The sequence below is a fragment of the Podarcis vaucheri genome, assembly GCF_965113315.1.
Source record: "Podarcis vaucheri genome assembly, chromosome: 4".
Taxonomy (NCBI): domain Eukaryota; kingdom Metazoa; phylum Chordata; class Lepidosauria; order Squamata; family Lacertidae; genus Podarcis; species Podarcis vaucheri.
The window spans coordinates 28,668,270-28,691,572 of record NC_138762.1 but is presented as its reverse complement, the minus strand read 5'-3'; the positions used below and the strand labels follow the sequence as shown (position 1 = coordinate 28,691,572).

At 43.5% G+C, this 23,303-nt stretch overlaps 1 protein-coding gene across 3 annotated transcripts in view; it reads right to left on the bottom strand.

The window, feature by feature from the left end:
- Positions 1-23,303, bottom strand: part of MTUS2 (microtubule associated scaffold protein 2) — a 297,375-nt gene that overhangs the window by 48,647 nt on the left and 225,425 nt on the right. For all 3 annotated transcript variants that reach the window (XM_082220222.1, XM_082220223.1, XM_082220221.1), the window contains 3 exons: positions 22,707-22,868; positions 12,595-12,693; positions 422-633 (listed from right to left, as the gene is read on the bottom strand). In XM_082220222.1, coding sequence (XP_082076348.1) covers positions 422-633; positions 12,595-12,693; positions 22,707-22,868 — 473 coding nt within the window. The remainder of the gene's footprint in view (positions 1-421; positions 634-12,594; positions 12,694-22,706; positions 22,869-23,303) is intronic.

The following is a 23,303-nucleotide window of genomic DNA, read 5'->3' as shown; positions in this document are numbered from 1 at the left end:
CTCTAGCATTCCTAATGCAAAGCAACAAAGACTGCAGACACAGCTGCCAACACACAGCCACCATATTGCATTTTCTCTTGCTTCAAACAAGGTAACCATTAAGCGCCGTCATTTCCACACAAATTGTTGACACTGTGGCATGTACCTCCCTTGGACTGAAGAATGCAATCCTGCTGCGAGATCTATGGCAACGGCTGAGGTTGCCTTGCTCAATATTGTTCCTTGTTTAAACACTATCTCCACAATTTTCCCCCTCTGACAAAACAGGGCTGTCAAAGCCTAGGTTTTGCATCGGGATCGACATAACACCCCTCTACCACCTACGATAACCAGAAGCCCCTGGAAAAGAGGGAAATAATATTGCATGGGTTTAGGTACCAACAAGAACATTTGGAACGTGATAGCAAAAAAGAAACCTTACTTTCTGAAAGAAATGCTGTGTTGTGATAACAAAGACATCAAAGCCGCAGCCGGTTCTCTTAAGTTCCTCCTGGATGCAGCTGAATTTCCTGGCCTGTGCATCACACTTCTCCTTCATTTGCTGGATGAGCTGCCGCTCAGCCTCTCGAGTCTGCAAGTCAGGCTTGGTGGAAAATCCATTCCTTGGAACGGGTGACCTTTGTTTAGGGTGTCCTGCAAGAAGCAATAAAGAATACCCAAGGCTGTAATCAGTTACTTTATATGTACGGACACAGCTTTTCACAGTTATAAGGCTCTTGAGACTTGCCTCTATGGTTGTTGTTTTTTTGTGTGTTATAAGAATTTGCTCACAGTACAAAATAAAAGCACCAGCCCATAAAAACAAAACTTTATTCTCAGGGGGAGGGTTCCAGTATGGCATGGCATGGCTGTAAGTATACAACTTACCGTATTTTTCGCTCTATAACACGCACCTGACCATAACACGCACATCGTTTTTAGAGGAGGAAAACAAGGGAAAAAATATTCTGAATGAAACAGTGGACGTATCATTTTTGTGCTTCATGCTGTGGCCACAGACATGTGATCTGATGGTGAATTTGGGGTGACCCAATGCAAAGATCCTGAGGATCCATGTGGACCCATACTTTTTAACCACGTTTTTGCACCATTGCAGCCCCAGGCAACAGTGGGTGCGTGATTTTTTTTGGGGGGGACAGGCTGTAGCCATGGACATGCTATGTGCTCTGATGGTGAATTTTGGCTGACCCAATGCAAAGATCCTGAGGATCCATGTGGATCCATGCTTTGCAACCACGTTTTTGCACCATTGCAGCCCCAGGCAACAGTGGGTGTGTGATTTTTTTTTGGGGGGGGACAGGCTGTAGCCATGGACATGCTATGTGCTCTGATGGTGAATTTGGGGTGACCCAATGCAAAGATCCTGAGGATCCATGTGGATCCATGCTTTGTAACCACATTTTAAGTGGGGAGGGAAGGAAAAACACAGAAGGCTAAGAATGCAGGAGAGGGCTATAACGTGAGGAAAGGAAGGCAAAAGTTTTCCCCCACCCACCCACACAAGCGTGCTCTCTCTCTCTCTCTCTCTCCCTCTCCCTCCCACCAGCATGACAGAAGAAAGCATTTTAACTGCATTAAGAACTATTTAGCAGCGAAACCTAAGCTTTGCCATCCCTTAAGAGGTACAGACACTGTAATCTTCCAGATCGCATGAATTTACAGGCAAAACACTGTTTAAGGATTTCATCCTTTTAAATGGAAGAAAGCATATTTGAATGCTGTGTGTCTCCAAAAACAAAAAGCAGGAAGTCAAATCAGAATTTTAAGCCGAACCTGTAATCTCTCTTCCCTTCACAAACATTGTTCCCTCCGGAGCAGGGAGAGGATAGAAGGACGGACGCTCTGCTTTTCATCTCTTCTTGCCTGGAGGGGAGGGGCTTTCCCTGCTCTTTGTTCCGTTTGAGCAAACACAGCAAGGAAACAGAAGCGGGTGGGCAGTAAGACCCTGAGGCAGAATGCAGGAAAGCAACAGCTTCCTCTCTCACGGAGCTCCCTTCTCCCTGAAGCGCGGTTTGATTTTTGCCTCATTTTTCGGCTCCAGGGACCACACATTCGCTGCATAACACGCACAGACATTTCCCCTTTCTTTTTAGGAGAAAAAATCTGCGTGTTATAGAGCGAAAAATATGGTAATAGTTTTATGGATCTTCTAGTCGCTAGTGAATAGTGTTTGATTCTCTCAGATTACTGTTTTATACTTGTAGTTAGACAAACCAACATTTTCTGTTGGGAAGGCTTGAGAGTGAGGTATGTTATGTGGAAGACTGCTAAGGACAAATTTGGGAGATATTACTTGGCGGGGGAAGGAAGTGAGGTCGCAGCTTCCATATCAGTTATTTTGTTTAGTTGCCAATGATGCTGTATACATGGAGTTTCGTGGTATTTTTGTATTTGATTCTTATTTGTAAGAGAACACTTTGTTTTCCTGTTAATTACGCTGGTTTAAATGTGCGTTTCATACTTGACATTCCTTTCTAGCATTTTATTTTGATAGTCTGTAATGTTGCATTTAATGCTTTAAGGAAGGTTGTAATCCACTTTGATAAAACCCCAAATATAAATGGGTATATATCAAAAGAAGACAGAACTCAGTGTAACACATGACTTGGCCTGCCCTCCCCCCGCTAAGGTAACCTGCTGCCCTTATTTTATCTTAGTTTAGTTAGAAAATATGTGGAAAGAGTAATTTAATATTTAACTGTAAATTTATGTAAGGTTATTTTTTTCTTTGTATGTGCGGATTTAAGATACTGTATGATATCTTTGAATTTCAATAAAGGATTTTATTTTTTTAAAAGGTAACCTGCTGCCTTCAGGTGTGGTGGAAGATGCTATACCATTACCATTGTTGAAGTAAGATTCTACTGCTAGTCCAGTTGAGGTATGAACATGGAATCGTAGGCGAGAGCCACCCAGGGCCAGTCCAAGACATTCTGGCACCTGAGGTGACCCACAAAATGGCACCGCTTCCCCACGAGGGAAGAAGGGAAGGCATGAAGATTGACACCAGGAACAAAGGGGGAATAAGGATCTACATCGGGATTCACTGCCCTTACAGATCTTGTCACCTGAGGTGGTTGCCTCACCTTGTCTCATGGAAGGGCCGGGCCTGGAGCCATTTTGTCCTTCACCCCAGGCAGCAAAATGTCTTGGGCTGGCCCTAGAGGGGAGAACGATTGTCTCCAACCAAAGCCTCATGTGCAATATATGTTAAAAGCAGTAGAATACCACTTTTTAAATAAACAGCCATGGCTTCCGGCAAAGAAACTTGGGAGCTGTAGTTTGTTAAGGATGCTGTGAGTTGTTAAGAGACCCCGATTCCTCTTGCAGAGCTGCAGTTCCCAGAGTGCTTTAACAGTTAATCTTTCTTCCCAGGGAGCTCTGGGAACTGTAGCTCTGTGAGGTTAGTGGGGGTCTCCCAACAGCTCTCAGCATCCTTAACAAGCTGCAGTTTGCAGGATGCTTTGGCCCATGACAGTATTTTTGCATGGTCTCTTTTGAGCAGCAGAATCCATTTGATACATCTGAAGCTATATAAGAACAAAAGGATTCAAGCTGTCTTGCAATGCCATGGATAATTTCATAGAGCTGGCATTGGGAAAGAAAACTCAGCTCCGGGATGCCTGAGAGACGCTGAATAAGGAATGTGCTTTTTCTCAGGTTATTATTCGAGAGTAGAACTTAAAATATCCATGCATTCATGTTTTAAATCAACTATGCTACACAGGCAAGACACATCCATCCTGCCATCCTTTCACTAACAAGTGACAGCTAAGTCGCCCCACAAGAATTCCCCTTATGTGGCATGAAAGATGTCACTGTGAAAGTGCAATGCTTAAGTTTAACGATGACACACACACATATTTTTTATAGGATCTACTTATTACCCATGGAGTGGTGGCAGCTTCTGATGCTGTCACTATGATGGGGGGAGAGAAAGATGCAATGGCAACTGTGGGTGGGTTATCACCACTGTCTTGCCTATGTCACAAGGGAATCAGAAAAAAGGGAACAGTCTCTGCATCAGTCTGCCCCAACCTGGTACCCTTGAGATGTTTTGGACTACAACTCCCATCAGTCCCAGACACAATGGCCAATATTTAGGGATGATGGGAGCTGCAGTCCAAAAACTTATTGAAGGTATCAGGTTGGTGCGGACTATTTGGAAGCTGATGCACCAACTGTTCCTTTATGAGACAGGCAAGTGGTGATAACTTTTGTCAGTGTTGTCTCCTACCCAGGTTGTCATTGCATATCTCCTCCTCAAGCACCAGCTTGTGGAAGGCTGATCTATGAAAAGAGTTATGTATTTCCAAGGCCCCACAGCGCAAGGTTTCTATCACTTTCCTGGGAGGTCAGGTAAGCCCCACTATCCCATCATACACTACACATGTTTTATTAACCACAGTTTACCTTAACTGTGGTCTTTCAAAACAAGTGAACTTCTTAAACTGTGGTTTGAAATTGGCTTGCTTTAACAAACCATAGTTCAGATGGACTGCAGTTTTTCCACATTCAGACAAAATGAAAAGCTGTGGTTAAATAAAAAAAAGAGAGAAGATAGTTTCTGTAGTCCTCCTCCTGTTTGTGCCAGAAGAGGGCAAGTCTGAAGCTTACCTCAGCTTATTCCTGTCATGATAAGCCATTGTTTATCAAGACATGTTTTATCATGATTTTGAGAAATTTTACTATTAGTTACCCCAATGGACACTGCAAAAGCCATGCAATGACATTTCCACAGAAAATAAAGGGGTGTGTGTAGTCAAGCCTGAAATAATTAAATAACCCTTTAGCATATATATACTGAAGCTTCAATGGAGACTGCAAATGAGTGGGTTTGTGTTTCACACAACTGTCCAGAAGAATAAATAGAATTTTATCACAAGGCTTCAAATCTCAAGGAATTCACTGACCTCATTTCTAGCAACATAGCAAGATAAAACCACTTGGGTTTTATTTCTTTTTAAAAAGAGATCCAGCTAATACATACAAGTCACACTATGCAGTCTGACAGGCCAAGAAACACAATTATTGTGAAACAGGACACAGTTTGGCAGTAATTCCAGCTAGACCTCCCAGCTGCCCTAGATATTTCTACCACCTTTCTACACAATTGTTTTTACACAGCTGACCTCAGCCTTCAAACAGAATCTCCTGTGGCCCAATGATCAGCCACAAGCCTCTTACAAACTGCAGGTGCTGAAGAGCACTTGCGACAAATTTATCTAGAAAGGGTGAATGAGAAAACAGTCTAAGGAATGGAAAATCTTCTTTCCCAGTGACATTTTAAAACACCAATATGTATGCTTGACTAGAGATGTAAAAAAGCATAGATTTCTGTTCTGTTCTATATTTGCTGTATGCAGTGTTGTTTCTGTTCTGCTGCAGTTCACCTTCACGAAAACTACATTTTTGCCCCACTGTCTGCTATGGTTAATTTTTACATAATTAATTAACTAATTAAGTGATTCCACACCATTCATCTCAATGCAGAGGAAACAAACTGCAAATGGGGGGAGGGTAGTAATCAATTACACATTTGTCTATATCATTTGCGAACTGATCAACAACAGGAAATTCCAAATACATTTGATGGATTGGTTTCAATTCTGGATATGGGACAAATAAGTGAACATAGGCAATTCCCACTCCTATTTCTGTTGCCATCACAGTCTCTGACATCTCTAGGCTTTAGGCTATATACAGCTATGGATTCCACAGCAGATCTTCAGAGAGATCAGTGGGTGAAGATTTTTGCAACGTTGTAAGGCATCATACCATTCCTTCGGGGTTGATCTAAACATTACAGCCTTGCACAATGAATGCAGCCTTTTAAATAATATTCAGTTGAAGATGCTCCATATAGATATTTTTTCAGTGCAGTTTTTGCAAATCCCTGTGCTTAATTTCACATTTTCTTTGCCATCCTCTTTATCAACCATAAACTCTGCAGAGCTTATCGAGCTGGCCCAAGCATCATGCTGAGTGAGGGAGCCACATTAGCCGGCTGATTCTGGGAGCTATATGAGGGCAGCAAATTGCTAGTTTTAAAATTTATTCTTACTGTATTTTCAGTCCCAGGGAGAGGCACTTGTAGGATTTTCTACCTCAGGTGTCAGGGAACTGCCATTGGCTCAGGGAAGAGAGGGGAAGGAGCGAATGGATTACAGAGAGCCCCCAGGGATCGTGAGAAGCAGTACCTCCTCAGTGGAAGAAAGAAGCCACGCCTCCAGTGAGGAGGAGATGCAGGGCTCGGAGGCTGCAAGGCGGTGCCAGGACACTTTGGCTGAGCTAAGCAGGTAGGAAGGATGTCCCCCTGTGTCCACGCCTTTTGTGAGAAGTAAGCCAAAGCGCAGAAAAAGCAGGCGCAGACTGGGCATCTAAAGACTACTCTGCTGGGGAAGATTCAAGGACCACCCACTCTCAGATTCTGCCAGTGAATGAGCCAGCCACGGGAGAGTGGCGCTCTGCACAGAGAAAGTTTATTTTGGCATCAAAAGCAAGACTTCACAGCCGAGCAGGGAGGCATTTGCCTACTTGCTCTTGAGCAACCCCTTGGTACCTTAACATCAGGTGCTAAAAGAACTTGGCTAGCTGGGGCTACTACGCACCTTGACACATATGTGTGCCTGATCAGATGCTGGTTCACAGTGAATTTGCATTTCCTGATGTAATGTGTATCGGTGCTTGAACCTGATGTAAATAATCAAAACAACAGGGATATGCTTATTTTGTGTGTAAAATTCTGTGCATTTGCTAAAGTCTCATCCAATGAGCTGCTGCATGGAGGAAGCAGATGACACAACCAGGTGCCAGAATCCCAGTATGTTTGTTAGAGGAGGATACTACTGCCTGTGTTGCAGCTGCTGCCTACAATGCCATTGTATTGCCTTTGTGCAGCACAGATGTGCCAAGCAAGAGTTCCAGACAGAAAGGACAAATGGGGGGAAAGGGGAGGCAGTGGCTGCGTTTGCACATAGCACTAAGCCAAGAGGTGTGGCTTAATAAAACATACTGTGCATGAACTGTGTACTCATGCACATAGCCAGATTGCTCTTGCTTCATATGTCAGATGGATTTGTTTTCCTCAGGTGGATTTGTTACCCAACTGTGGTTTGTTTCACCCTAAGAAGCCAGGATTTGCAAGCCCACAAGCAGCTATATGGCTAAGGGCTAGCTAGCGATCCTGGCTTGTTCAGGTTAAACAAACCACAGTCCTGAGTTTAGTGATCATGCTACGGTGCTTTGTTTTATCTACTCATGTCTACTACATTTATTTATTATTTTTATGCTGTGAACTGCCTTGAGATCTATGGATGAAGGGTGGTATACAAATGTAAATAATAATAACAACAATGTCAGGAAAAGGACAGTGTGTGCCAATGACTGGGTTTCCTCCGCAGTATGGTTTATTAAGGTGAGTTGCTTGGCTTGCTACTACATGTGAAAGTGACCGGAGTAATTGGCGTATTTTGGTAAAGGACTTAAGCCGAGGGCGCGGTAGATTTGGATTGCCAGTTCAAAGCTGCCTTTGCGGATTTTTGGCATTTAAGAAATTGTTTTCTGTTCAGAGAGTTAAGTGGGAGGTCAGGGTGGCTTGCATTAGCATACGGGCCAATTATTTCTATGCCGCCTTTGCCATACTTTGGATATTACTTATAGCTGCTCCAAATCTCTGCTGTACCTGCCACTGAATCCCTTTAGGATCAAGCTGCCCATCTTCCCTATGATTATGGATAAAAGAAACCACAGGAGGGCTTGAAGAGATGCATGTTTCGTCTCTGAAATGCTTAGAATTCACTTGACAACAAAAGTTGTATAATAGCAAGGTCAGTGAGGCTGCTTCACAGTGACTTCCTCGAGGACTCCACAGCTAAATTGGCTGGGATTTAATTAGGGAAAATTCCCTGAATTTTGTCCATCGTCTTCGCCAATTCCCCACAGCCTTACAGTATTTGAAGTGCAAGCCTTTAAGTTGTCCTTCCAAATACTCTGAAATGTCATTGTAATTTAAACAGTGGTTTTTGTCCTTAGGGATAAACCTGAACTCCTCTATTCACCTGGGGCTAAAAGAACAACTCAGTATGCATATTCTGTCCCCATTCTGCTGTTTTCACATAGAGGACAGAAAATGCACTCCTGATGCCGGGACGAATTCCAAATTCCTTTCTGCCACGCTCCTTTAACAGCTGTGAAATTCTGGGGTGTTACGGAGAAGCAGAATGAGACATATTAATGGGTACAGACATGACTGCTTTAAAATATTTTCAGTCACTTGAACAGCAAGGTTTGGATTTTTAGGATAAAATAATACAAGCAGTATGAGAGGATTATTGCACATTAAAGAAAACATTGAAAAGCCTTTCCGATGGTTGGATCCAGGCTTTGTCATGCTTTGAATAGACACATTTATTTATTTAAACACAATGGGACTTCAATAAAGTTAAGGTGGTATTGGGACATATTCTGAAAGGCCCTCCTAACACCCTGAGGTTTTAGATAACTACAGTGGTACCTCAGGTTACATACACTTCAGGTTACATCCGCTTCAGGTTACAGACTCAGCTAACCTAGAAATATTACCTCGGGTTAAGAACTTTGCTTCAGGATGAGAACAGAAATCATGCAGCAGCGGCACAGCAGCAGCGGGAGGCCCCATTAGCTAAAGTGGTGCTTCAGGTTAAGAACTGTACTGCCTGGTAATGAATATCTCATTCTTGGACAAGGTGATCAAGATGGTGGTATCTGGCCAGCTAAATGAGCGTCAGGATGAAGAATCACCTAGACTTATCCAAATGAGATTCTCACTAAACACACAGAAAAACAATTTTTTGACGGTAAGAGCTGCTCAACAGTGGAACAGTCTCCCTTGGGAGGTTGTGGACTCTTTTTCCTTGGAGGTTTTTAAGCAGAGGTTGGGCGGCCATCTGTCCGTTGTAGCTGAGATTCCTGCATTGCAGGGGGTTGGACTAGATGACCCTTCTTCACTCAATACACAATGAAACCATGGAACGCACTCCCACGAGAGGTAGTGATGGCCACCAATCTGGATTGCTTTAAAAGAGGATTAGACAAATTCATGGAGGATAAGTGGACACTAGTCGTGATTGCTAGATTCTTCCTCCACTGTTTGGGGCAGTAAGTCTCTGAATAGTAGGTGCTGGGAGTCGCAGGTGGGGGAGAGAGAGTGATATTGTGTTCCGGTCCTGCTTTTGGGCTTCTCACAGGCATTCATTTGGCTACTGTGTGAACAGGATGAAGGACTAGATGGGCCATTGGCCTAATCCAGAAGGCTCTTCTTGTGTGCTTATGAAGATAGGAGCTATACAGTGGTACCTCAGGTTACAGACGCTTCAGGTTACAGACTCCACTAACCCAGAAATAGTACCTCAGGTTAAGAACTTTGCTTCAGGATGAGAACAGAATCGTGCTCCGGCAGCGCGGCGGCAGCGGGAGGCTCCATTAGCTAAAGTGGTACCTCAGGTTAAGAACAGTGTCAGGTTAAGAACGGACCTCCGGAACGAATTAAGTTCTTAACCCGAGGTACCACTGTAATGCAAAATGTCTGAAGGGCACCCAGGTTGGGAAAGGCTAGTCTACTCTAAGCCTGAAAGAGTCTCAATCCAGCACAATGCAGCAAATATGTAAAGATACATATGTAAACCCATACAACCTTCAGCCCTCTGCAAGAACACATAAGGAGAAAACACAGTGCCTGAAGGTTATTATGAAGATTCAAGTGCCGTTTTTTTAAAGACTGAATGGATGTCTCCTTGAAATCATTTTAACTCCCACTAAATTGAGGATAATTTGTTTTCAGTTTTTTGAAAGATTGGAAAAAATGGTTCAAGCCTACGAAAGGATGCAATTCTATTTCAAAAAGTGTCTTTTGGGGTCAGGTGAGACTGTGGGTTCAAAAAAATCCTATTAATTTTAAGTAATAAGTCACCATCTAGGGCAAGGTTATGGATGCCTGAGTCCTGCTGAGATAAATGGCGCTGAAGCATGTGAAATTTGATAATGGCTTATGGCCGCTAAGTGCTATTGAAAAGGCTAATAAAAATATTTGCAGTATTAAACATCTTCTGGTACTCCATGTTAAATTTTGCAAACCCAAAGGGCTGTCAAAACAAACTTTTGATTTGTTAATTGCCTAAATTTTAACTGATAAAAGTCAGTTTAGGTTTTGCAGTTGAATAAAAATAGCTCTGAATAAAAGGATATACTTTCCAGGTTGTTGTTGTTTTACATTATGCACATATATTCTGCATTATGGATTATCATAGGATCAAACTATCATAGGATCAAACTAGGAAAAAACTATTTAAAAATGTATGCACCACATAATTGAATAAAAGACCTCAAAGCAGTTTACAAATAAGCAATCAACTTGCATATTTCTTAAAAAAAAATAAAAAAATAGCCACTACAGGATGTGTGTGTGTGTGATTGTGTTTGCACACACACAGCTATCAGACCCATAGCACATGGAAAGGTTTCCTTAAAACCCACTGCATGGCCCAATAAAAATAATTAAAAACACAATAAAATCACTACAAATTCCAATAAAATCAATAATAATCAATGCAATGGAATCTTCCCTTGCAGAACTAATAGTAGGGGTGTTTACGTTTGTGTGTGTGTGTGTGTGAGAGAGAGAGAGAGAGAAAGATTTTTGTCAGGAAAACACAACCCCAACCCACATATCACGGTTCTTATCCTGATCCATACAGTAGCAATGTACTTTTTTTTTAATGCACATTAATTGCCTACATGCAATCAGTGTTACACTTCATCTAGTCCTTAGAAGAGCACTGCCTTCAGTGCGAGAAAGAAAGAGGTATAGCTTTTCTTTGATAGTGCCTACACAACTCACACACACACACACACACACACACACTCCTGATGGCTTTTGTAAGCTCTTATATAAAAATGTAATTTAAATTTGATTTATTGGGGTCATTTTTTATAACCTATCAGAAATGTTCCACTCAATTAATCTAACTGATTAGTAGCTAAACATTGCAGCCCGACAGAATCACGTATGCACAAAGCTTGGTACATTTGCCTCGCTTCTTCCTGTGGAGACAGCTGCTCTGGCCCACCCCTCCCCACCTATTGGCTTTCCAATTATGGAGCGATTTAGAATACAATTTCCGCAATTCAGCGGTGGGTCTGTTGACACTGAGCAGAAGTAAAATGCTAGGTGCAGCCATGTATCTGACACACAGGTGCCAATATATCAGGATTATATTTGTCCTCTGAAGGTATCTGTAGAAATAACTGAAATTTTGTAGGACTATAATAACCCATTATTGCTTTGAGGGGTTTGTTGCCACCGCCGCCACCACCACCACTGTTAAGAGTTGTTGATTGTTTATGTATAATCATGTGTTTCAAATAGTGTGCCTTATTTTAAACATTTACGTAACAACAATGGCTTATTCCATTCAAAGACTTAACAGGACATAATTTGCTTTGCCAAGTGGCATAAGAGAGTTTGCCTGCTGCACAAGCTGCAAGTTTGAAGTTTATTATTTCAGAGAATCAGAGAATTCTAGAGTTGGAAGGGACCCCAAAGGTCATCTAGTCCCATAGGAGCCAACTCCTAAGGGTTGAGGTCCCCCTAAATTTGATGGGCATTGCCATTCAAATGGTCTTGTGATCTATTATTTATTATGTGGAGAGGGACTTACCTGCCTCCCCCAATATTTTATTTAAGTTGGCACCCGTCTACTCCACCCCTCTGCAATTCAGGAATCACAGCTAAAGAATCCCTGACAGATGGCCATTTATCATCTATAGATTTTCTGTTCATGTACAAATCAGTGTAAAGAACCCTCTTCCTCTCGCCCATTCCATCAGAGAACCAAATCAACAGTAATATTTCATGTTGAGATGCCAACTCCATGGAAATTCAGAGCCATTTTAAGCTCCCTTACTGACCTGAGAGTCAAAACCAGAAGTGAACCAGCACATCAACAACCTTCTCCTCACATCACCAGCAGAAAAGTCAGAGGGGTATCCAAGCAAGTTCACCTCTTGATAATTTGGTTCCTATTCCTTTTACAGTGGTACCTCGGGTTAAGTACTTAATTCGTTCCGGAGGTCCGTTCTTAACCTGAAACTGTTCTTAACCTGAAGGACCACTTTAGCTAATAGGGCCTCCTGCTGCCACCGCGCCGCCAGAGCCCGATTTCTGTTCTTATCCTGAAGCAAAGTTCTTAACCTGAAGCACTATTTCTGGCTTAGTGGAGTGTGTAACCTGAAGCGTATGTAACCTGAAGCGTATGTAACTCGTGGTACCACTGTACTAATGAGATGTCAGAACTGCATTCTCTGGGTTTAGGAGGGACTCACTTACCTGACCAGGACTACCAATCTCATGGGTCATCAGTGCGGTGCCAGCAGGTGTCTATGTGCCTGCTGAAATTTGGTTTGAAAACAGCATTGACTTGTTTTGAATAGAACAGCTTTTGGTGTATGCTTCCTTTCAACGGCACAAGTTTTTGCCGACACACAATATTGATGCACATTAAATATTGGCAAAGTTCAAATAGTTCTTAAAAACAAGTGTGTTTGGTTTATACATACCTGGTGAGTGGAGCTTGGTGGATGATACAACCAATCTCTTAGGGGATGAAACTGTGGGTCTGTTGGCCTCTTGATCTTTCTGTACTTCTTTCTTGGAGCCTGTTGAAAAGGTTAAGACAACGGATGTTTGTTTTGCATGTGACTGAATGGGAAGCATAGCTGTGTGAAAGGGCCTTCATTTTCTGCCTGACTGCGATTACATTAACACTTTTCATGTGCTATATGCATGTTCAATTGTACATGTGACAGGGAAGGGAAGTGCAGCAGGTCATGTGGAAGTTGCAGCAGGACCATTAGATATGATTGCACCAAGACCTGCGTTCCATGGACCCATGCACTCTCCCTCTCTCTCTCTCTCATAAACAGGTATGATGCATAAAGAGAGCTTTAGCAAATGTGGAATCTTTACTTTTAGGTAGATAGGTTTAGAAACAGGTTGACAAGTCATTGAGCATTTTTAAGGACACATTTTCTGTTGTTTACCTTCGGCATTTAAAACCTATTTACTTTCAGGCTACATAGCAATGGGCAGTAATGAGGGGGGGTGGAAACCAAGGTCAAATTGGGCAATCATTTCAGATGAAAGATAAATGATGCTCAAATAATACATTTTTACATCCTTCTTGTGCATGTACAGGAAAAAACGACAAATAGATCAGTCGTATTTTACTGCAGGGTATATGAACCTGGAAAACCAAGCTACTGTCACAATACGTTAAAAGCTCGCCATCTATGTGATATGTATCTTCAGTGACTTCAAATAAAGAGAATGCTAATAATGAAATCTGTGGCTCTAGTGCTTTGTAGTTGGAAGCGGTAGGAGAGAAACAAGCATATTATTTTTTGCAATTCTGCATTTGGATAATTAACTTATTTCATTAAATATTTTATTCTGTGAACTGCCCTGAGAGTTCTGGGTATAGGGTGGTATAACAACAACAACAACAACAACAACAACAACAACAACAACAACAACTGCTTGCTGGCTTCTCAAAACTTTCATAATGTCTGAAAGAGCACATGGCGCAGTATAACCCACTACTCTGCATGTCAAAATGTGAGTTCTGGTTAAGTCCAAGCTGCCATCCCAAGGTCCGTTAGGGGTTGGATTCAGTGGAATTTCAGCAGCCAAACTGTCTGCAAAGTTGTAGCTAAGGAGTTTATAATGTTTTATTTAATTATTTAATTTACAAAAGTTTCTAAATACCACCCAATTACATGAATTGTCGAAGCTGGGTGCAAAGTAGACCACAAATCAATCACAGTAACAATTGGCTCATCTAGAAAAGGGAAACAGCTGAATGAGTGTGTTGCCATAAGAAGGGAAATGACCACTGCAGCTACCTGATATAAGTTTGAATGAAACCACCCTCAGAAACATTATTAATGGAGTTTCCAAGCTACCTACTAATGGGGGGGGGGGGGAGAGAGAGACTTGTTTTGCCTTCTGCAGAGAAAGATAAATAATTTTAACTTTTTTGCCTTCCTACCATCACCCAATGCTCGCGAGCAGTCATGCCCTTCCTAAGTAATGAGCCATTACTGCACACACTGTTTGAGACAAGATGAGATAAGCTAGAAATATGAAAAGGTTATGAGAAAAGAACAATCCAGTTCTCACTAGAGAATTACTCAACAAGATGGAAATAACATGAATAAGTAAGCAACCAAGGACCGAACTGTATATTTGTCAGCCTAGGAACATTAATTTTTTGTTCTTTTCTATTTCTTGACTTTGACTTTTTTGCTAGTAATTATTTTTGTCCTTTACCAACCGAAAGTGACTTATTTTCCTGTACTTTTCTTTTTGTTTTTTAAGGCTATATATGTACGTAAGGGGACGCGGGTGGCGCTGTGGGTTAAAGCCTCAGCACCTAGGGCTTGCCGATCGAAAGGTCGGCGGTTCGAATCCCCGCGGCGGGGTGCGCTCCCGCTGCTCGGTCCCAGCGCCTGCCAACCTAGCAGTTCGAAAGCACCCCCGGGTGCAAGTAGATAAATAGGTACCGCTTACCAGCGGGAAGGTAAACGGCGTTCCGTGTGCTGCGCTGGCTCGCCAGATGCAGCTTGTCACGCTGGCCACGTGACCCGGAAGTGTCTCCGGACAGCGCTGGCCCCCGGCCTATAGATGTGAGATGGGCGCACAAACCCCAGAGTCTGTCAAGACTGGCCCGTTCGGGCAGGGGTACCTTTACCTTTACCTTTACTATGTACGTAAGAGTCACACTAGACCTGATTTTAAGTTTTAGATCACATGCTTGCAAAAAGGCCATGTCTCTCTGTGGGGGTTGGCGAGTGGTGATTGTGGGCAGCTGACTTACTCTTCTTTTGCCCAAGAGAGCCATTGGAAGGTTGGGAGGAAGCAGTGGATCATTGCCCCAGCTTTTGCTCCCATTGCTAAGGCTGCAATCCTGGCCCCAATCACATAGGATTTACTTCCCTTTGGATTTACTTTCGAATAGACAAGGTTAGGATTGAAAATGATTTTCTTCTTTAAAAGGTTCTAATGTGGTGCAAACCACCCCTCTGATCCAATTCAGGGCATGATTTGGCATCTAGATCATTTTCAGAGATAGCATATTTTAAATAAGCAAATAAGAGTACCTTAGTTTCCAAAGCTCTTGACCAATATTTGCCTTCTCTCTTGAAAACTACCAACTTTCTATAAATAAAACATGTCTCACAACATTTCCTCATGCAGCACAATTATTTCACTAGAGTATGAAAGGACAAATCCCATGCTTTCTCATCCCTGCCCCCCCAATCTCTTATCTTCCCTCCCTCCTCTTCCTCTGTAATCTTTTTCTGTTTAATCTTTGACATGCCAGCAAAGTATGCAAAATTGAGAAAGTTCCAAATATGCATAAGTGGATGGTGTAATACAGTGAAATCTAATTAAATTTACTCATTTCATAGAGTGGAAGAAAAGCAATCAACTCCTGTCATCAACGCAATTTGCATGGCAATTATTTTCTAATGTTGTTGTCCCATGCTAGGCGCATGCCTTCTCTCTCTCTCTTTTGTTTTGTTTCTGACGGTCTGAATTGCTGTGGTGCAGCAAAATGGTGAGATACTAGTTGTGTTAATTAAAGATTATCGGTACCCCGTTGCCTAATTTAGATGACAAGCAGATCTCATGAAAATACTAGATCTGCTATCTACCCGGGATTTATATTTCCCTTTTAAATGAGATTGTATGGGAGAAACAGTCCTCTTCTAGGAAAACCCAACACATGACATATTTCAAATGGAACTTTGCAGGGTTGCATTCCTCTCATTAGGATGCTTGAAGCTGTTCCTTTGCAAATGAATTTCCCACTTACACCTTGTTACAATGATGCACTTTCCTCCGCTATGCATGCATTTCAAGTGCTATGGTGAAACCCTTCCTTTCAGATGTTTCCTATTTGAAGCTAAATGGCATGCAAGGCAGTTCACCCACTGCTATTCATTCCATACACCATGGGGAATAAGGAGGGAAGAGAGATGTAATATTTTAGAGCATTGGCCCAGCTCAAACATACTTTTTCCTTTCCGGAGTCAATCTCTCAAAAAGCCATTTCTGTTCAGTTGTGGCAGGCACTGGTCGTAGTCACCACAATTCTGCACTTTTAATATTTCTTTATTATTATTTGTAACAACTGGGACTTGCAAAAATAAAAAATAAAAAATTGCAGTGTGGTGTGTTCCTGTTCAGGGTTCCCAACAGTCACCCATGCCCTATTCAAGAATACTCCATTCCATCCTGTTTCCCCCTCAGCAGTCAGCATTCCATGGCCTCTGAGGATGCTCAGTCTTCATTGAGCTGTTATGGGGGTTCCCTTTCTGCCCTTAATGTTTTCTTGTACTTCAGGAGACCCCCATTGTTCAGCCTGGACACTGAGATCCAGCTCCAAGGGCCTTCTGGCGGTTCCCTTACTGTGAGAAGAGCCGTTACTGTGAGAAGTGAAGTTACAGGGAGCCAGACAGAGGACCTTCTCAGTAGCGATGTCTGCCCTGTGGAACGCCCTCCCATCAGATGTCAAGGGGATAAAGCACTATACAACTTTAGAAGACATCTGAAGGAGCCCTGTACAGGTAAGTTTTAATGTTTGATGTTTTATTACATTTTTATATCTGTTGGAAGCTGCCCACAGTGGCTGGAGCAACCCAGTCAGATGGGTGGGGTTCAAACAATAACACTGTTGTTGTTTCCCTGATTCCCTATTGATCATGTCCAGTAGGGAACAGTGTGGTGGTCTCAAGATACGTGACTCCTGCTGCTTACTGGGATGTGGAAGGGTGAGGCAGCGGCCAGGTTGGTGCAGTGCAAATTCACTGGCCAAGCCAATCCAGTGCTCCTACCAGTGCATTTGTGTGGTGCTGCCCTCCCTGCCACCTTGCCCCTCCGCCTACTGGGAGGTCAGGTGATTGCCTCTCCCTTACCATGCCGTCCACGACTGTGTGTGGAGCTCAGCTTGTGAAGGTGGAAGAAAGTTGGCCAGTGTGGTGTAGTGGTTAAGAGCGGTGGACTTGTAATCTGGTGAACCGGGTCCTCCACATGCAGCTGCCGGGTGACCTTGGGCTAGTCACACTTCTCTGAAGTCTCTCAGCCTCACTCACCTCAAAGAGCGTTTGTTGTGGTGGAGGAAGGGAAAGGAGATTGTTAGCCGCTTTGAGACTCCTTCGGGTAGTGATAAAGCGGGATATCAAATCCAAACTCTCCTTCTCCTTCTTCTCCTTCTCCTTCTTCTTCATACTTGGTCCTCTTTTTAGATTATGTCTGTCTCCACCATAAAATGGTTAATGAGTATAGCCCAAGAGATGGCATTTTGTGGGAATGTGATGTGGGGTCTGCCAGTCCACTCTTTCCTACCAGAGAATCACAGTGATGACAAGCTCCAGGAATCCTGCCCTCTCTGCTGGGCAGAAGAACTAATGGGGTGATGGGCAGCTTGAGGCTCTCACCCATACTTGCTGCTTGTGCTGAGCTGAGATTGGCTTGGCTTGGCTTCATCCCACAGAGCTGATTGCCTAGCAGAGGTCACCACCAGCACTCTCATTGGCTGGCTCTCGTCTCCCTTCCTCACAGTGCTGGCCTCTGCTGCCTCTCCCTTGCCCTCTGTGGGTGCTGTCCCACCCAACAGCTGACTAGTGGTGTGTGCACCGCATGAAGCACCTGATCGGGACATTAGAGGCTGGGTGCTAAACAGTCCCGGGCTTTAGCCCTGTAAGCTTGGGACTCAATACACCCCTGGTTTTAAATTTGTGGATATTACTCCTTGGCCCTCCATTTCAAATCAATGAGTTGCTGCAAAGCTTCTTTTCCTGTCTTCTTCTTTAACATGATTTGTGATTTTATAATGGTACAGTATTGATTCTGTCTCATTGTAATATTCTTTTAATCCTTGCGTGCCACCCAGATATATCCATTTATAGGGTAGTCTTTTAATTGCATAAATAAATACTATAAATAATAAACACCTCCTTCACACAATGAGGGTGGTCATGGTGTATACACATACGTAATGGACTGAGACTCGTGATATGACAACATAAATGCATCCATTTGTCTCTACTTCAGCATCGGCTTCTTAAATCAATAAAAAGTAGGATTCATTCATCTGGATATGCCCTCAGGTGTTGTGGGGGAGCGATCACAGATCAGCGACAAGGATTCAGTCCCTTGGAATTTCCAGCTTAAAAAGGATCAAGTAGCAAGGGAAAGAGCTCTGCCTGAGATCCTGGAGAGCTGCTGCCAGTTAGAGCAGACAATATTGGCCAAGATGTACAAATAAATGGATCCTGCATGAATCAGCTTCCTTTGTTCTCCCTATTAATTTCTTTCCATCAGAAAACACTTTTAAAATCGTAACTAGAGGAAGCTATTCTACCTTGTATTTAGACTGATTGGATCAATCTTTTCCTCTAGGAAACGGGAGGAGAAAGATCTCAACCTGATCTCAGTGCTTTTCACGGCTTGTATGCTCTCCCACGAAGCTGATGGATCAGAGCCCAGAGGCAGGAAGTCTCAGGTTAAACTGTTTGCACAATCTCAAGTTAGGATCTGGTTGGCAAAAACCTCTGCCAGAGACCCTGCCAGTCAGAGTAGGCCATACTGGGTTAGATGGAGGCAGCTCAACGCATTCAACTCAGCCAACTTCCCACCATCACTTATAAGGCCAGATAATCCAAAACAATTGTACAAAGATGTGCTGATTTGCTGAGCCTGAGCTAGGTGGATTCTTAGATGGTGGTGGTGTTCTGATGACTCTCCCTATGCTTTGAAACGATGTATGAAAAGGGTTGTGGAGTTGCTTTAGACCAGCCCCAACCTCACCACTGACATCTGCAGCAACCATTCCTCTTCTCCATCTGTATGGTTGGCCAGGGGGCGAAGGGCTCTGCATATTTGCTGATATTCTTCCCTATGAGGCAGGACTGGTTGGGTCAGGGTCCCCCCTCGTGTGGAAGACACACAGAAGCACATGCCAGCTGACTGCATGGAGGCTGGCTTTGCACGCCTCAGAGAGAGGTGAGGCTAGTCCATGTGCTCTCCTCATGTCTTTTTTTAATGTGTGGCAGGTATCCAAACCTCCTTTTGTGACATGAAGGATATTCCTGCATTACATTTTTTAAAAATAAATGGAGGTCTATGGTAGGGAAGTCCATTTCAGTTTCTCTTAGTTTCTCATTATTCCAGTCTGAAGTTCTCCACATCCCCACATCAGTTTGAGGTGTTCTTTTCTTTTTTAAAAAAGGTCTTCATAAAAATTCACCATCTTTTTAGTACAAATTAGTATAAATTGAGTACAAATTAGTCCCAATATACACATTTTTACAAATTAAAATCTTCCCTAATATAATGCATTTTGTATGTTATTTTTCCTAATACGTGATTTTCTATGCACACTTTATCCTAGCAGATCACTGGGCATTTTCAACTGCATTGCAAAATTCAGAGCAGTGAGAATTTTGAAGGATTGGTGTATTTTGGTTCAGTTGTTTTGGAAACTGCGAATTATGTAGGTCCCCCTTTGAATGTGAACTGAATCGAATTTCTCCCCTATCTACCCCCAGTTTATAGTTTCATATTTTTCTAAAGCTATGTATTTTTTAGGTACCAAGAGTGTGGAGCTGATTCCAGCTCCTTATTTCCAGGCTTCACCTGCTTCTTACTGGGGGCTGCTTGATGTTTTGATTTCCACCAGAAGAATGTTGGCAAGTTTCTTATTAGCATTTATGGCTTTCAGAAAAATGAGGCTGGCATCCTCACTTAACACCTCCCCCAGAACTGGTATTTATCATTTTTTTTCTTGACAGGACCATTGTCAGTGGCTGACAGCTGCAAGGGCAGCCAGCAGGGGCCGAAAGGAGGAAGGGGCAGATTATTCCTTAATGAGTTCTTGAAATATTTTGAAGTGAGGTCTTCCTTTCCCCCCTGCCTTGCCTTGTTCCATTATTGCCCCCTGCTGACTACTGGTGGAGATAAAGCTATAATGACAATGCATGTTTGCCCAAAGCCAAATCCCGGTATAACCAGCCATTTCTCTAATGCAATACATCATCTATCCAGAAGAATTCAAAACTTCCTCTCCTTTCAACAACAGGCTTGGTGTCACTGCTGGCTGCACACTTGGCTTTTTAACCTGTGCTTAGATAAGTGTCACAATTAAATATCAGACCTGACATGAAAATAAATAGCAGTGGTTAGACAACATTTGTTGTCTTGGACCAGAGAGCTCTGCTGTGAAAGAAACACGACGCTGTCTTCCTCCTTTCTCCAGCTCATCTTTAGCCTTTTTACCCTTTCTCTCCTCATTTAATAAAAAATAATGATTCCCAAGCACCTACTTGTGCTTTGTCACCTTAAGTAATGTGAAAAATTGACAGGAATAAGCGTGATAGAGCATGTATAAGAGAGATAAAACAGCATCAGGTGAAGCTGGCTTATATTGAGGAGGACCACTGGTCCATTGGGATCAGTACTGTCTACACGGACTGGCAGCAGCTCTCCAGATTGTCAGGAAATGAAAATAAAGCTGCCAACATCGTAATGCAGCTGTACAAATCTATGGCACGACTACATTTGGAATACTGTATACAGTTCTGGTTGCCTTGCCTCAAAAATTAAATTAGAGAGTTGAGAAACGTTCAGAAAAGGGCAACCCAAACGATCAAGAGGTCGCTGTGTTTGGGACTTCTTAGTTTAGAAGAAGACAAGTAACTTTTTCTCCCTCTCCAACAGTGGTGGATGTTGGAAGATTCAAGACAGACAAAGGAAAGAATTTCTTCATGCAGCACTTAGTGAAACTATGGAACTTGCTCCCACAGTGATGGCCACCAGCCTGTATGGCTTTAAAAGAGGGTTGGGCAACTTCATGGAGGAGAGAGCTATCCATGGCTTGCTATGATGGCTACGTTCTGCCTCCTTCGTCAGAAGCAGCAACACTTCTGAATGCCAATTGTTGGAAGTCGCAGTAGGAGAGAGCACTCTTGTGCACAGATCCTGCTCGAGGGTTTCCCACAGGCATTTGGTTGGCCACTGTGAGAACAGGATACTGGACTAGTGGCCTGATCCAGCAATGGGACCATTCCCAGTTCTGCCCGGAAATGATGGGGATTGGACCTAGGACCATCAGCACACAAAGCAGATGCTCTACCACTGAGCTATGGGCAGTCCTCACAATGCTAATTACATTACTGTTAAATTTCAGTAAATTAGGGAAACATAAAGATAAATGGCTGGTTTGCATTATTAAAAGGAATGGTGGACGCAAGCCATATATTAGCCCTATTTATATCTGAGCTAGTGTGGTTAGAGTGTCGGACCAAGACCTGGGAGTAAAAGGTAAAGGTAAAGGGGCCCCTGACCATTAGGTCTAGTCATGACCAACTCTGGGGTTGCAGTGCTCATCTCACTTTATTGGCCGAGGGAGCTGGCGTCCAGCTTCCGGGTCATGTGGCCAGCATGACTAAGCCGCTTCTGGCGAACCAGAGCAGTGCACGGAAATGCCGTTTACCTTCCCGCCGGAGCGGTACCTATTTATCTACTTGCACTTTGACGTGCTTTCGAACTGCTAGGTTGGCAGGAGCAGGGACCGAGCAACGGGAGCTCACCCTGTCACGGGGATTTGAACTGCCGACCTTCTGATCGGCAAGTTCTAGGCTCTGTGGTTTAACCACAGCGCCACCCGCGTCCCTCAAGACCTGGGAGACCAGGGTTCAAATCCTTACTCAGCCGTGAAGTTCACCTTAGGCCAGTCACTCATTCTGAGCCTAACCAACCTCACAGGGTTGCTGTGAATATAAAACAAGGAGGAGGAGAATTGTGTACGTCACCTTGAGCTCCTTGGAGGAAAAGTGGGATACAAATGTATTAAATCAATAATAATAACCTCAAGGGAAAGCAAGATGCCAAATGGCCAGAAGGTAGACTGGTGTGAACGACAAGCAAAATGACCAATGACCAGAAGATAGGTAAAGGTAAAGGTACCCCTGCCCGAACGGGCCAGTCTTGCCAGACTCTGGGGTTTGTGCGCCCATCTCACATTTATTGGCCGGGGGCCAGCGCTGTCCGAAGACACTTCCGGGTCACGTGGCCAGCGTGACAAAGCTGCATCTGGCGAGCCAGAGCCGCACACGGAACGCCGTTTACCTTCCCGCTGGTAAGCGGTACCTATTTATCTACTTGCCCCCGGGGGTGCTTTCGAACTGCTAGGTGGGCAGGCGCTGGGACCGAGCAGCGGGAGCGCACCCCGCCGCGGGGATTCGAACCGCCGACCTCTCGATCGGCAAGCCCTAGGCGCTGAGGCTTTAGCCCACAGCGCCACCCGCGTCCCGACCAGAAGATAGTCTGGTGCAAATGCTTCACAGGGAATTTTCAGGGAAATTAATACATCCAAAAGGACCATACATTCAGGAGGAAAGGATGCATTAAACAGCAGCAGTTGTTTACAGAATGAGAAAGGATTTGGTCACCTCCCATATCTCAGAGCAGAGCCTGGTGCCCTGCAGGTGGAAGAATTCTAAGTGCCGGAAAAGGAGGACCAAGCCATAACAGACATTTTAGGAACATGGACGTATATGTATATGTACATTATACGGACTCCGATATGCATGCTTGAAAAGCTCACCAGCAGGTGTTGCGGCAGTCTTCGGCGCTGGAAGTAAACTCCTACGGGCAGCTGCTGCGTTGTTTGATGCCTGTGGTGGAGTCCTACTGGCCCCCTTGAGTGTTTCTTTAGAAGGCTCAGCTGCCTTAGGAATGGTTTGCTCCTCATTTCCAACGTTTGAACCTGCGGGAAGCCAAAGCCACACTAATTAGAACTTCATAAAAAATAGATACAAATTGCTAGATCTGTATTTGCAGTTTCAAACCTTCACCAAAAATTTAAAAAAGTTTGCTGCTCCGAAATACTTGGGTAATTAGGAAGTTAAATTGTACTTGCTTTGGAGTGGATGTACTGCATCGTTTTCAATCAACTCAGCGGGAAGGCTACATACGTAGCGTACATTTAAAGCATGCACACACGCACACATACACCAAGAATCCTGGAGACAGTAGTTTAAGGGTCTGGGAATTATAGATCTGTGAGGCGCAAACTACAGTTCCCAGGATTCTTGAGGGGTGTGTGCATGCTTCAAATGCACTTCAAATGTATGGTGTGTATGCAGCTATGTACAAAATGGAATGGGACATGGGTGGCGCTGTGGGTTAAACTACACAGCCT